At 51.7% G+C, this 14,880-nt stretch overlaps 1 protein-coding gene across 1 annotated transcript; it reads left to right on the forward strand.

Annotated features, from left to right (window-relative positions):
- The first annotated feature begins 5,326 nt into the window (after positions 1–5,326).
- On the forward strand, positions 5,327–14,861 carry VRK3 (VRK serine/threonine kinase 3). Its single transcript, XM_082772163.1, has 11 exons — positions 5,327–5,832; positions 6,965–7,017; positions 8,856–8,922; positions 9,738–9,822; positions 10,323–10,422; positions 10,785–10,877; positions 11,218–11,350; positions 12,061–12,181; positions 12,500–12,561; positions 13,465–13,613; positions 14,310–14,861. The coding sequence occupies exons 1-10, from the start codon at positions 5,370–5,372 to the stop codon at positions 13,611–13,613; spliced, it is 1,326 nt and encodes a 441-aa protein (XP_082628289.1). The 5' UTR covers positions 5,327–5,369; the 3' UTR covers positions 14,310–14,861.
- The last annotated feature ends 19 nt before the right edge of the window (positions 14,862–14,880 follow it).

Here is a 14,880-nt window from a genome sequence, read left to right on the forward strand (position 1 = left end):
CACGGCGTTGCGGCCTCGCGTCAGCCTGGGTTGAGCCAGCCCTGCCGCGTCCACGCCCCTCCTCCAGCGTGGCTTGATCTTCCCCAATTACAGCTTCCCCGTGACCTTCCCTATTGCCTCACTCGGCTCTTCTCTGTGCCTGGCTTTGAAGGAAGCGGAGCGATTAGATCAAAACATAAGTCTTGCCAAAGCCGGTATTTACAGGCTCCTCGTTGCTCCTGGAACAGCAAATGAGAGATGTTGCAAGGAGGCAGGGTGACATCGCGGTGACTCAGCTCAGGAGACGGGAGCAGGGCCAGGGCTGCCCTGCGGAGAGGGGCAGCAGCACGCCAAGGTGCGAGGACCGAGGCTGCAGTCGGGTGCAGGGCACGGAGGACTGGGCAATCCCATCCAGGACTGGGCACGGGCAGAAGACAAACCGCAGGGACAGCTTTCCCACCTCCCTGTGTCGGAAAGCTGGAGAGGGCTTGGTTGTGGGTGTGTCCCCCCCATGGCTCCGTCACACTCATCAGCAACATCTGAAAGGATGAGAAGTCAGCCCCTGTGCTGGCACAGCTGCTAACCCCGCTGCTAAAACCTGCTGGTCACCTCCTCCTTCCAGAAATTCTGGTTTGAAACCGTCTTCCTGTGTCCAACGTCAGCCCAGCCAGTGGCTGTCCCCAGGGAGGTGGCCTCTGGTGCAGCAGAACCTTTTCATGCTGGCAGAGCTGAGTTATGTGTCCCCGAGCCTGGGGACACCAGCTCCCAGGACAGCCCCTGGGCTGCATGGCTGGGGGGCTGAGGTGCGTGCTGAGGATACCCACACTCAGCGACTGCTGGGGAGCACTGTTTGATGATGCCAGTGTGGCCGTGCAGCACCCAGGGACGAACCAGGCCATGTCCTTGTGCTCCCCGCCACCTAAAGAGCAGGAGCTGCCAGCAACACTTCCCTGGACAGCCCCAAACCGCGAACCCGGGGTCAGAGACAGGCAAACAGAGCTGACTTCTGCTGGGTTCACTTCCCATTTTGTCCCAGTTTCTTCCCACTTGTTGGCTTAGCTGCAATGCTGGCTGTTGCAATACTGGGGACTGCGTTTGTTACCCCAGAGCGCCACCTCCCAAGAGAAGATGCCAGGGATGTTCCTTGTGCAAGTGGGGAGAAGATCAGCGCCTTGCTGCTTCAGAGCCTCGGGGTGAGCATCCACACATTATGTCTTGCAGAATCTGGGAGCACTGCAGGAAGAGTCAGAAGTTCACCTAAAACACAGCTTTAGAGGAAACCTCACACACTGCAGCCAGTGCGGCTCACGCAGCAGGGGTGGGCAGGCTGCTGGTTAGGCAGGTTGCCTTTAGTCTTAGGAAAAAAATAGAGACATTTTCAGAATAGAGAAAGCATTCCAAGGAATGATGAGCTCTAAATGAAAACCAAAGCAGTTCTTAAGCTGAAAACGATGCCAGGAGGGCTTTTAGATCAAGGATGGGGTGGGGTCGGTGGGCAGTGGTGCAGGGAATCGTCCAGAGCTAAATTAATATCTCTGCTCCTTCAGCAAGGGTCAGAGGAGAAGAGACATTGAAAACAGCCTCCAGGGCAAGAGGAGATGCAGGTGGTGCTCTGCCATGCCTGCAGCCCTGGCAGGAGGAGCAGGCAGCCTGGTTTGGATGAAGATAAGGCACTGGTGAAATGGACAGCCCAGGGTGGGAGGAGAGGAGGAGCTGGTGGAGGACCGGGTGTGCAAAGGGCTGGGGGAGGCACGGGACCAAGCAAGTGAAGGCGTGGGGTGCAGTTAGGTGCTTTGGGAAGCAGCGAGGTGCATTGGGAACCTGCAGAAACCCCTGGGGAGTGGCCCAGGAGACACAGAGGATGAGGGAGGAGGGCACTCCACCCAGAGAGGATGGGGAAAATGTGCCCAAACTGCTGAGGGAGGCTACGAGGCTGTGAGAGCGAGAAACCGCTGTGCACGGGAGGAGAAACGAGGAGAAATGTGACAGCAAAGACATCCCAAATGACTGCATCTGGAGAAGCACAAGGAGGGGCATCCCCTGAGCCATAGACTGGGAAAATCCTCCGTGAATCCTCCACGAATACATGTACATGCGCCCCTGGTCTCTGCACGCTTTCCCAGGTATCACCCACCACTGATGGCAGGATCTGGGCTTTAGCGTGACCTGATATGGCTGGGACTGTGCTTCATTAATGCTGGGCTCAGTTCTCAGCAGCAAGTCAGGCCGTGCTGGTGCTATCACAGGATGGCAACCACTGCCTCGGCCAGGAGCTGCCAGGCTGCAAAATGGGCACAGGTAAGGGCAAAAACCCTTGGCAAGCTTACATAACCTTGCCAGGAGGAACTACATAAAACAGAGAAACTCACAGGGAGAAGTGAAAATGAAATACAGAGGAAAGTTCTTGTAAGTGATGGGGAGATATCATCTAGCCAGTGCGCCACCAAGACACAGAGGTTCTGCCATGGTGAACCTGCTGGGGGATGGCTTAACAGCAAGGCAAGCTAGCCAAAATGCAAACAAATAGTTAAAATACACAAAATAAAATTCTTCAGAAACTGACATTTTCTGTTTCAAACAAGGAAAACAGCAAGATGCAAAACCCTCAGCAAGTTAAAAGCCACGTTCACACAGACAAAAAATATTTTGAGCGTAATTTGCTTACCACACAAAAATTATAGCCAGGGTTTGCAAACCCGTCAGAAAGAAGAAGTTTGCTGGGAGCCCACTGTGGCTGGCAGGGATGGGGCAGGTGTGTGCTGGGGCCTCACTGCAGAAGCTCTGCACGACGTTAAGGATGGATTTACAGTGAGCTTTTGCTTGTAAAGTAACTGCTTAGGAGTTAGGAGATGGTGTGGGAATAAATGGGCACGATGTGTGCCAGACCTGCGCTGGTCAATACGTCCATGAGAGAACAGCTCCTGCTGGTGATGCGCAGGGCCTCAGGGTGGTTACGATGAAAGCAGGCTGTGAAAAGCTGGGGAGGGGTTGCGTGATGTCAAGTGGCTGAGCAGAAAGACTTAAAATGTGATTCAATATAACTGAATTCAAGGCAACATAAAAAATAGTGCTTTGTGTACGCACTGACAGGCTCTCTCTCTCTCTCTTTTTTTTTTTTTCTTTGATACTAGCTTGGGGGCACTTGGAAAGAAATCTTAAAGAATTCCCCTTTTTTCACACACATTTTCCCATCTGCCTTTTCACACCACTAATTTTTCTCAGCGTTTTTTCTCGGCCTTCTGGGGTTTGACTTTTTAAAGCAATATGTATTTTGGTTTACTGAATGGATTATTCTCTGCCCAAATTGAATGTAATCAGGTCATGATCACTGTTCCCTAGGCAACCACCACCAGAATTATAGAGCTATGATCATGAATTAACACCGTTTAAAAAAGTCAAAAACAACAGCAACAAAAAAAATTGTAACTGCAGGGCTTAATATGTTGTTGCTGAAACATGACATTCACGTCGGGGCCACCAGCTGGTGGCTTCGGTAGGAAAAAGCAACGATTATAGATCTTAATTCAGGAGCAAGGTGAAGACGCCACCAGCCTGTAAAGGTGTGTTCAGCCAAATCTGATGAAGGAAATTCTGACGCATAGCTCTGTTTAACAAAGGAATTGCTATCTGCACCCATACGAGGGGCAGGAATAGCTAGGACTGAGAAGAAGCTGGCGCACTGGGGGGTGGCTGCGGGGGCAGCCAGCTCTGCACACCCCTGCTGCACCCACAGTGCCAGGAAAAAATGACAAAGTGACCCAAGTGCGTGCTGCGTCCTGATGAACGCCGCAGGTAGGGACGTGGGAGCCCAGCCAGCCTGCTCCACGGCTGCTGGCAGCGTCCACACGCTTCAAAGGCAGATGGAAAAGTGCCGGCAACAGACGGCAGCAAACAATCCGAGTACGTGCTGGGCCTCCTCCGTCACTTGGCGCAGTTTGGGCTTTTCTGGGAACACTTCAAGTGCTTAGCGAGTATTAGGAATGTTTTTGGTGTTTGGAGGGGCTGGGATGGGCAGCCAGCCTGAGGTGGGACGAGGTCTGTGCAGCACGCCTTGGCTGGGGGAGTCTTTCCTGAGCCGGGCCCTGGCGTGGGGCTGATGCCAGGTGCCATTTTATTCAGGCAGCTCCTTCCCAGCCCTGCCATTTTATTCAGGCAGCTCCTTCCTGGCCCTGCCATTAATCATCCAGCTCCCTTCTGGTCTTGCTGAGCTGCGGTGAGGGCAGCTGCTGCCCCAGCCTGCTGCCAGCCCGCTCCCTGCACGCGAGGTGCTGCAGGCTGGCCAGGACGAGGTCTGGAGGGCGATGCCATCGTGACAGCACCCCCTGTGCCTGTCCCACCGGCACCTTCCTCACATGCGACCCTGTTGTGCCCACCCGGGGCAGAACGGCCGCAGCCCCCCCGCATTTGTTGTGTTGGCCCTGTGGGGCCGGCCCGAGGTTCATGGTGTGCTGTACAGAGAGCGGCGGGCCTTGTTACTCCTCCTGACACTGTCTGATTAACCCCAGCACTCATACACTTTGGAGAACCCGTTTCATAGTCCTAAGTTCGCTTTTATGTAGCTTTTTATTATAATTTCTTAAATAACAAACCAATAACCTGAAACCAAGAAGGTAGTAACAGAAATATCCTCCTTCCTCTAGAGCCAGGACCTGGGAAGGCTGGTCGAGGCAGCAGGGGCAGCCCTTGGCAGCATTCCCCTTCCTTCTCTTTCTGTCCCTTCCCCTTCCTCATCCTCATCCTCATCCTCTTCCCTTTCCTCATCCTCTTCCCTTTCCCTTCCTCATCCCCTTCCCTTTCCCCATCCTCATCCTCTTCCCCTTCCTCATCCCCTTTCCCTTTCTCATCCTCATCCTCTTCCCTTCCCCTTCCTCATCCCCTTCCCCTTCCTCATCCCCTTCCCCTTTCTCATCCTCATCCTCTTCCCATCCTCATCCCTTTCCCCTTCTCTTTCCCCATCCTCATCCCATTCCACTTCCTCATCCGCTCCCCTTCCCCATCCCCATCCTTATCCTATCTCCTTCCCCTCCTTCTCCTTCCCTTTCTCCTTCTCCATCCTCATTCCCTTCCTCTTCCCCATCCTTATCCTTATCTTAATCCTTATCCTTATTCCCTTCCTCACTTTCTCCTTCTCCTCCCCTTTCCCCATCCTCATCCTCTTCTCCTCCTCCTTCACCCCATTCCTCTTCCCCTTCCTTATATCCCCCCTTTCCCTTTCCCTTCCCCTTCCTCACCCCCTTTCCCCCACCCCACTCCACCCCGACCCCCTCCGTGCCGAGGAGCCGCCCCCGTCCCCTCTCCGTCCCCCCCCGTCCCCCCCAGCCTCGCGCATGCCCGTGCCCGTGCCGGGCAGCAGCGGCTCCTCGCGGGCCCTCAGCGGCGGGGCTGCGGCGATGCCGGGCCGCGGGCGGCGGGGCCGGGGCCGCGCTGCGGGGCCGCAGCAGAGCCCGGACCCGGCTCCGGCTCCCGATCCCGATCCCGATCCCGGCTGTGCCCGCGGGCCCGCCCGCTTCTGCCCGCAGTGCGGCCGCGGCGTGGAGGCCGCCTTCAGGTTCTGCCCGGCCTGCGGGGAGCGGCTGCCGCCGGCCCCGGGGGAAGCGGCGGCGGCCCCGGCGCCGTGGCAGGCCCGGAGCCCCGCGGCCGGGCCCGGCTCCTCGTCCCCCTCGGGGGCCTCCCGGCCGCCCCCGTCCCCGTCCCTGTCCCCGGCGGCGAAGCGCGGCTCCTTCTCGCCCCGCAAGCCGCGGCCGGTGGCGGCGGTGCCGTTCCCGGAGGCCGAGGTGCTGGAGGATCACGGCAAGAGGCGCTGGAGGCTGGGCCGGCTGCTGGAGCACGGCGGGCCCGGGCTGATGTACGAAGGTGCTGTGGGGACGGGGAGCTGGGGGTGAGGGGGACACGGCCCGGGCAGGGCTGGCGGGGGGTCCCCGGGGGCTGTGGGGCGGGGGCTGGCGGCCCCACACCGGGTTTTAAAGGCCCCGTGGGGTTGGGGTCGGTGCTGGGACCAGAAGCCTTGCAGGCCGTGCTGCCGTTTCCTGTTTTTTTAGGTTCACAACCCACAGGCCGTGAGCCCCCTGCACGAGTTCCTGTGCCGCAGGTGTTGTCGGGGCTGTGTAAATGTCAGGTGGGGATTTTCCCCGTTTCAGGGCCAAAAGGAACCAGAGAAATCATCAGGGCATTGTCTCGGCTGTTCAGTGCGTGCTGAGCTTTTCTCGCCACTCCAGTTGTGTATTTCCAAGGGAAAAGTTTTGATCCCATTCCCACCGTCACCCTGAACACACTGCTCAGGAGGAATTGTCCCCACTAGTAAGCTTTGCCCGATGTTCGGCTTTAGTTTCCTTCTACTTGGTTATGCCGCTTCGTAACAAAGGCAGGGCATCCACAGACGTGATGGCAGAAAAAGAGCAGATCAATGCTGTTACTGCAGTGGAAGGTGCTCTTACAGAGACACCTTTTGGATGATGAGCAGCTGATAACCTCTGTGTAGCATCCAGGCTGCGAGCAGCAGAAAGGAACCTTCCCCAAGGCAAAGTAATGGGTGCACATTTTGGAGGAGGAAGGTCACGTGCATAATAACATTACGCAGAGGAGGAGGGACTGCGATCTCTTACAGACTGGAAAAACTACATAGTGAGCCAGAGGGAACTCTCATCAAATTAATTTGGGGATGCCTTTGAGATTCTACTAATGATTTGTTCTTTGCGTGCCGTCTTCAAAGCACCTCCCTACTGTAGCCATGCGTAGATGCTGCTGTGACTTAAGCAGATCTGCACCTGAAGCATGTCAGGGTGCTGTGCTTCTGGAGCAAGGTAAGAATTATTTTGTGGCAGTATGGGAAGGCGCTGTCACGGAGGAAGCTTTTGCAAAGTCCAAGTGAAAGAAGCAGAGGCTAAGTAAAAGCCGGGCTGTGCAGGCTGTGTTTAATGGCATAGCTGACACTGCGAGTAGCTCTTTTCTGTGCTTCTGTAACCACATCTGTTCCATCCTTCCACAGCACAGTCAGCATCTGGAGCCTGTCCTCAAAAGCAAAGATTCTCCCTCAAACTTGTGAGTTTTGATCTGTTTGGGTAAGAAGTAGTGTGTAGTGCTGTGTCCAGGGCCTGACCCACCCGCCTGTAGGGCTAGAGGTGGCTTTCAGGGCAGGTGGGCAGAGAGGCCCCCTCTAGCCTGAAGCTGTGCCACCTCGTGGGGTGTGCACTGGCTTCACTGTCCTCATCGCCGTAGGTAAAATCCCTCAGAGGGAGGAAAATAACACCATTGCTTAGGAGATGGATAAAACTTCCCAGGAATCTCTTGCTTGGTTTTCAGTAGATGTTGGCTGTTCCGCTAGAGGTGTGAAGAAAAACAGCTACGAGGAATTCATTTAAAAGCAAACAGACAAAAACCCCTTCATCCCAGAAGGCTGCCCCTTCAATCCACAAGGCTCAGTAATCTCTAAACCTGAATTTAGTGCTGTAGGATAGAGTTCTTGTTCCATTAATGTCAGGCCTGCTTTCTTCCTGTATGGCAAGGGCATAAATCCTGCTGAAATCAGGGGGGAACTGGAGATGACAGCATTTGGTGGTTACGCTGAGGTTATACTGAGAGACTCTTAACACCAGAGCACATCTTTAAATTAAACAGTAATTGAAGTTGTAATTCTAAGCCAGCTTCCTAGGTGCTTCCAAAGATTTGTGTTCTCCGGAAACGTGTTATTTTCAGTAATTGCTGTTCTGCAGTTGAAATTGAGTTGATGACTGATGGCTCTGTGGGGGACGTGGTGGTGCCCACTCACATGTGCTAGTAAAATTATTCACTCTTCTGTCAGAGGAGAGCTACATAAGAGAGTGGAGAAAGAATAGAGTGTTAATGAGAACAGACAGCTAGCTGCCACAAAACTAGAACCAGTAGGTGGGGATCTTTGTTCAGTTCTGTACGTAACGCTCCCAGCTCCTGTATTTTGCACCTTCTGGTGTTTTGATCAGCAGTCTTCTGACTGCAGCCCAGCCCTGGTGGCTGTAGCGGTCTGTAGTAGAGCACACGAGAGCATTTGGGTTCAGGTTGGCTTTCCAGGCAAGATGCACAATGAAATATCTGGAACGTGGTCGTTGGTGTTGTCTGGAGACTGCTGATCCCTCAGAAACCAGGGCCGCTCGTGGGTGGGGTCTTTGGTATCAAACCAGCCAGGATGTGAAACGGCTGCCTCCTCCCATGCGTAGCATCTGCCCTAAGTTAGCGTGCAGCGTCCTGAGCATATTTCTGTGTATGTCTGTATAAACGTGTGTGGGCACACAGACGTGTATACGTTGATTGTAAACCATCAGGTCACTTGATAACAGCAGTAGTAAATGAGCAGTAGTGCTGACTGGTGTAAAAAGGATGGATTTTAAGAATCCAACACACTACCCAGACACTTAGGAAATGTTGCGAATACTTGTCTCGTTTTCTGACAGCTAGCTTAAAATGGAATAGCTTTGACTTGCCTCTTCGCAGAAAGAACCTCATCTGTGCTGTGGCTATGAAGGTTGCCTCTGTCTCCTTCTAACATAACAGCTTCAGGACTAGAGCTCGTTCTAGGCTGCCAGATGGTTCACGTTGTCTAGGTGCTCTTAACCGAGGGATGCTTCTTAGTGGTAGTGCTTGAAACGTGCAGTGTGAGAGCTGCTCCCTCCTTCCATGCTGATGCTTGGAGTCGGTGCAGCTGTCAGGTGCAGTGTTAAATAGTGAGCCAAAAGACCTGAACTCTCTTCTCAGCTCTTCTGCTGTCTGTTCTTTTGTTTTTTGGGGGTAGGAAGGGGGAGGTTTTAAAATATTTAGTGAAGGTCTTATAGCAGTCTTGCCCAAATTTGCCATTCCAGCAGGGGGTGTTTTGCTGAAGTAATGCATTTTCTTTCTGTTTCCTTTAGGATGCCAAAGATGGCAAGATCTACAATGAACAGAACTTTTTCCAGCGAGCTGCAAAGAAAGACACAGGTTGGTGCTTCTTGGAACGGTGGGGACGAGGCTGCTTGTTAGGAAAACTGGCATCACTCTCTCGTTGGTTCTGTTGGTCTCTCAGAAGGCAAGGCTAGAATAAACTAATTTGTTGCTTCATCTGTGCCAGAGTGCTGAGCAGTTCAGCCAAGAGCCTGCTCTCCCAGGCTGTCCCTGCCTTCAGGACACTGTAATATTGGCATTTTGAAGCTGCTCTCCTGCTCTACCCAGGCTTCGTCTTCATCTCGGTGGTAGCTGTTGAATCCTGCAGCCTGGCTGGCCGTTGCTCGCTCTCTCTTCTGTGCTGCTTCCTCATTTCTGTCAGCTGCTGTCAAGTATTTACTCAGTTGACTCAAAAGCCTGAGCATGGGCAAATCTGACCAGGGAACATGGGCAGGTGTTTGAGCAGGGGTTTTGGGGGAATTCCTGACAAACTTGCACTTCTGGGAAGACTGCAATCAAATCCTTCCCAAGCCTATGTGTAGAATTTGCTTGTCCATCACTGCTTCTGACTCTCTCTTCTTCCCTTCTTGTTTTACATAGCCCCATAGCACGCACATGCTTTAGCCTGCTCTGGTATTTCCAGCATCCCTGCTGTCGTATTCTTGCTCTGCAGTGCTGTGTTCATTGACATGCTAACACCCCAGCATATTAGGCTGGCATTTCTGGGACAGAATCAGAAGGAGAGTGACTTTTAACTGAGCTGCCCAGGGCAGATCAGGCCTTTGGAGAAAGGCCATCCCTGACTGAGCTCCTTTGTTTTGGAGCTCCTTAGCAGCATCTGCTGCACTTTGTCCTCTTCTCTTGCCTTCTAGTGGATAAGTGGAAGAAGCTACACTCTTTGCCCCTGCTGGGAATCCCCAATTGTGTTGGCTTTGGACTGCATGCAGATAAATACAGGTGAGGTGACTCTGTGAAGGACACAGCTGAGCTCTTTTGTCCACAATTGCCATCCTCTTGGGCTTTTTCTTTCTTTCCCTCTTGCTCTCTGCTGTTTCATTTCTTGCTGTCCACAGGCTCCTAAGTATGTATTGCTCCTATTTCATTTATTACCAAAATTATTTATTACCAAAAATTATGGCCTCTCCCAATAACCTGTTCCCTTCAGTCTTTGTGTTGCTGGTGAAGTCATTGCTTTTGCTGCTTCTGCTCCTCAGGCCCAGGGACATCTTATTGCTGCCTTTTAAACTTAACTCAAAAGGGGAGACGAGACTTTGTAATATGTGGTCAGCATGTCTCTCCTTTTCATAGAGTTTTTTGTTATATATAAGAAATGAGAAAAGCTTTGCCCACGTCAACATGAAGTGGGGGACAGGTCTAATCCAGGTAGAATGCTTGATGAGTGTCTGTTGTAGGGTTTCTGAACCAGGTAGGTACTGCCAAGTCCTTGTCTCTTGTAGGTTTTTGGTGTTCTCAGACTTAGGGCGAACTCTTCACTCCATCCTGAATGATGGCGTACGCCTGAATGAGAAGGCAGCTTTTCAGATCGTAGTCCGGCTGGTACGTAGAGAACCAATTCTTTCCAAGAGACTTGTTCAGAAAAGGCATACAACTTTTCCCCTAATCTTTTAAAGATGTTTTAAAGCTAACCCAGGGGCTTGGCTGGGGTCTTAAAGCAGCATCACTTGAGCCTGTTGTGAACTTGAGCAGCATCTCTTGAGCAGTATGTAAATCTGAAGGAATTTGAGATAAGGAGAATGAAAGAAACCTGGCACTTGAAAATCAGAATCTGTGAGACTTGGTGCTAATGTGTACCTGCACACAGCTTCAAGGAGCTGCGTTGGAAAGTCCAGTTTAGGGAAAGCCCGTGTGCAGAAGGAATGCATGGGTCTAATACGTTGACATGTTCTGTTTACTTGTAGCTAGACTGCCTGGAGTACCTTCATGAAAATGAGTACGTGCATGGGGACATCACGGCTGAGAACATCTACGTGAACCCAGCAGACCTCACACAGGTATGAAGCAGGAGCTGTGCTGCAAGGAAATGGCAGTGCAGGAGGGCTTGTGAAACAGGACAAAACACCCAGGATCCTGCTCTTGAGCAGGGGAACGATGCGTTCTGTGCAGTGCTCAAGCAGGTTTTGTAGTGCAGGATTGGGGAATTCACAGATTTAACACCTGAAGGAGTGGACGTGGTACCTGCCATGCCACCTGGAGTCTGCAAGAAGGAGATTCCGTGGAGGGAAGTTTCAGGCTCTGTCCTGGAGACCTATGGAGGAAGAGGAGCAGATACACAGCTCGAGGTCCTGGCCCCAAGCATTAATGCTCAGACGCGTGTTCCTTGGTGTCTTGTAGGTGACCCTAGCGGGCTACTGCTTTGCGTTCCGTTACTGCCCAGGAGGGAAGCACGTGGCTCAGCGCGAAGGCAGCAGGACCCCTCACGAAGGCACGATAGAGTTTATCAGTCTGGACAGCCACAGGGGAGCAGGTCAGTCTCTTTCTGACACAAGCCAGTCAAGCTTGCCACAGAGCTGTTTTTGTGGCATTGCTCTCTGGAGCTGGCATTTGTTAGTAAAAATGCCTGGAAATCATCACCTGCAACTCAGCTTCTGGTCGGGCTGTTCCCTCTAACCTCTCTCTAGGCTCCTGTGCTGGGACTTGCCAGGTTACTCAGCAACAGCAGCAAGAGGTGCAGAGATGTTCCTGCTCCATCTGGAGCCTTGGCTTTACTGCAGGCATGCAAGGAGTAGAAAACTGGGCTGCTTCCTGCTGGCTTAGCAGGGATATGTTTCAAACCAGACTGGATCCCTGCCCAAAACAGAGTTGAAGCAAGCTGGCTTTGCTCTGACCTTGAAGCAGTGAGAGCTGGAAGGGTATTTAAATTAGCCAGTACCTCTCTTGGTTGCAATGTTCACACTGGGCAAGTGTTCGTGCAGGGGCTGGGATGTGCTCATTCAGCTGTGTGGCAGCAGGCTCTCAGAACTACCGATATCCTCTAGCAGTGAAACTCTTGCATTTCTGTACTTCAGCTCCTTAGGCTTGTGCACCGTCACAAGGCTGCCTGTTTTACATAAAGAACGCTTAAAATAGAGACTTCCGAGGTTGTGCAATGCGTGCTAGTCTCTACTTTCATTTGAAGGAAAGGTGCTAGCCTCCCAAACATTTTTTCATGTGTCAACCTCCCTTCTTTCCCATCAGGACCATCTCGACGGAGTGACTTGGAATCTCTGGGCTACTGTCTCCTGAAATGGCTCTGTGGCTTCTTGCCTTGGTCTCATGATCTGAAGAACATGGAAGCTGTGGTGGAGAAGAAAGAGAAGTAGGAGAAATCTTCTGCTCTTTTGGGAAATGCTCAGCAGAAAGTGCAGAGGAATGTTCTATGACTTAAAGAGAAACCACATGGTCACAGTACGCTATTGGGATGTGGGTTAATCCACTGTAAAGGCTGAGACTGGAAGCAGGTGGCCAAAGTTGTGTCTCCCAAACAAAAGGGTTATTGGTGAACCCAGAGTTCAGCACCATTTAGAACCTGGCCACCTGAATTCAGCCTTTTTTTGTCCCTGTTGTTAAAGGTGGGCTGCTTGAGGGCCTGCTCCTTTGCTTCTCATCTGACAGCACTCTGCATTGATTATTCCAGGTACAAAGCAGATGTGACATGCCTTCTCCGACAGTGCTTCATCGGGCAGAGAGCAATTCCAGGTGTGGGCTTGCTTTCCTGTGGGCTTCTTGTGGAGGGAGGATTGACTGTACTTGAGGTCAGAGCCTTCCCTGTGCTGGCGTGCTAGCTGGGATGGCTTCCAGTGGTGATGGTGGCAAAGCATTGCATGGAGCAGCTGACAGGCTCCCCCTGTGAATGAATCCCTTGTTTTCTTTGCAGCAAAACAAGGAGGGCTGCTGCCCATTATCTGTATTCATGAGCCTTGCTGAAGAGGCAAGTGTTCTGGGGGCTTTAAAAATGCAGGATTTGGGTCACTTCCCCATCCTATCTTTGAGTTTCGTATTAGTCTTTTGTTTTCATAGACCCACAAAACAGTTTGGGTGGGAAGGGAGCTTAAAGATCATCTGGTTTCACCGCCCACATAACGAAGAATTTCTTAGATCTAATCCAAGTCTACTCTCTTTTAAAGACTCCTTGTCCTATCACTATGCTCCTGGCAAAGAGTCCCTCTCCAGCTTTCCTGTAGCCCCCTTTAGGTACTAGAAGGCCGCTGTAAGATCTCCCCAGAGCCTTCTCTCCTCTGAGCTGAACAAGACAGCTCTCTCAGCCATAATGGAAGTGCTCCGTCCCTTTGGTTGCCCTCGTGGCCCTCCTCTGGACTCAGTCCAGCAGCTCCCTGTCCTTCCTGTGCTGGGGGCCCAAGCTGAACGCAGGGCACTGCGGGTGATGCCTCACAAGAGCAGAGGGGGCAAATCACTGCCCTTGTACCTGCTGCTCCCACTGCTCCTGATGCAGTCCAGGTTTTGTTTTCTTTTCTCCGCAGCTGGCCAAGGCAGGTGAGTGAGCTGTCTAAAGGGAATGCAGTCTGGAGAGGCTATTTGGCAGCTTTGTAAAGATGATGGGTGGCCGTGCTGCTCCGGGCAGTGACATTCCTCATTTTGCAGATGCCCTTCAGCGCTACCTGCAGCAAGTAATGGCACTGGAGTATGAGGAGAAGCCCAACTATGAGTTCCTGCGGCAGCTCTTCAAAAAGCCACTGGAGAAGATGAAAGCATCAGCTTACGACTCCGTGGCTATCACGATAGTGCCCTAAGTAAGTGCCTGCAGTTCAGACTGCCACAGTGCAAAGCACTTGTGCCCCTGTGCTGCTTTGAGCAGTACGGCACTGCTGCCCGGTGCCGTACACCCTGGGGTGCTGCAGGCAGCAGCAAGAGGAGGTGAAAAGAGAGTAGGGTGGTCTGTGAACTCACCTGAGACCACGAGGCTCCTCCTGACTGTGAAAGCAGCACTGTTCTTTCACCGTTCCCTCCTAAGAGGCCAGTCCAGTGCTATGCAAGGCCAAGCTTAGCAGTTGTCACATCTGTTTCTTTGAGGTTTTGAAGAAAGGCGTTATACTTGCCGCCTTCTTCCAGGTGCAATAAAGGCTGAAGTTTCCAGGGCCCTGAAGGTGCTAACAAAGTACAGATTGATGTGGTCTTTTTTTAAAAAAAAAAAAGAAAAAAAAGAAAATCCAGAATCTGGGCTGTACCTTTTGTAGTTCTTTTTCATAAAGCCAGCTTCTAGTGCAGCTCTGTAGGCACAAGTGCTCTATTTTGTCCATGAAACACTTCATGCCAAGGTGAAGGTTTGATAAGAGATACAATACAAATAAATACAAAGACAAATCTACGTCTACTCTGGGCCTGCCTCAGTTAAGGCCTCTGGATTAAGCAGGAGCCCCAGGAACAGATTTCTGGGAAGGAATTGTACAAATGCTGGTTAATATTCCTGTTTGTGCCTTTTCTTTTAGATCAAGGAAACTTGGACTGGAGAACAGAGTTCAAAACTTTCTGCAGTGTGAGCCCCTTTTCAGAAGACATTTAACTTTTACCTACCTGGTTTAGAGAAAGACTTTTTAAAAGCATTTTCCTCTAATTTTAATGTAACATGCTACTGAATGCTGAGCCACTGCTGTAAGAAGCTACTGTGAAGATGCTCCTGCGTGGCAAGTTAGTGTAAACAGCTGGAGAAGTGCACTCTAGCCACCAGGAGAAGGGCACAAAGAAACTAAATCAGGGACTTTAAGTGACAACAGTGGCAGTACGTTGTTTTATAATAAACTTTACAGACAAGCACCTAAGGCCCCCTGTCATGCAGTTATTTGTCATGTTCAAGACATTTCTGGAGGCTTTCTTTCTGGGGATGCTATAGAGTTGTGATGGTGATTTGAGCCCCATCTAATTTTTTTTTTGCCATGTAATGGCAATTTGCAGGATGCTCTCCCAGCTGCTCATGCTGTTCATGTAAATAGCCTACAGGCTGTCCCTTTTGGAACTCAATCCTAACAACTTGGCTCAGAGCTAAACCCTGACTTCATCCCT

The sequence above is a fragment of the Aythya marila genome (genome assembly GCF_965140915.1).
Source record: "Aythya marila genome assembly, chromosome: 15".
Classification (NCBI taxonomy): Eukaryota; Metazoa; Chordata; class Aves; order Anseriformes; family Anatidae; genus Aythya; species Aythya marila.

Coding starts and splice junctions, on each gene's coding strand:
- VRK3 (XM_082772163.1), top strand. CDS start 5,370: ATGCCGGGCCGCGGGCGGCGGGGCCGGGGCCGCGCTGCGGGGCCGCAG. Junction 10,423..10,784: donor TTCAGATCGTAGTCCGGCTG/GTACGTAGAGAA, acceptor GTTTACTTGTAG/CTAGACTGCCTGGAGTACCT. Junction 11,351..12,060: donor GGACAGCCACAGGGGAGCAG/GTCAGTCTCTTT, acceptor CTTTCCCATCAG/GACCATCTCGACGGAGTGAC.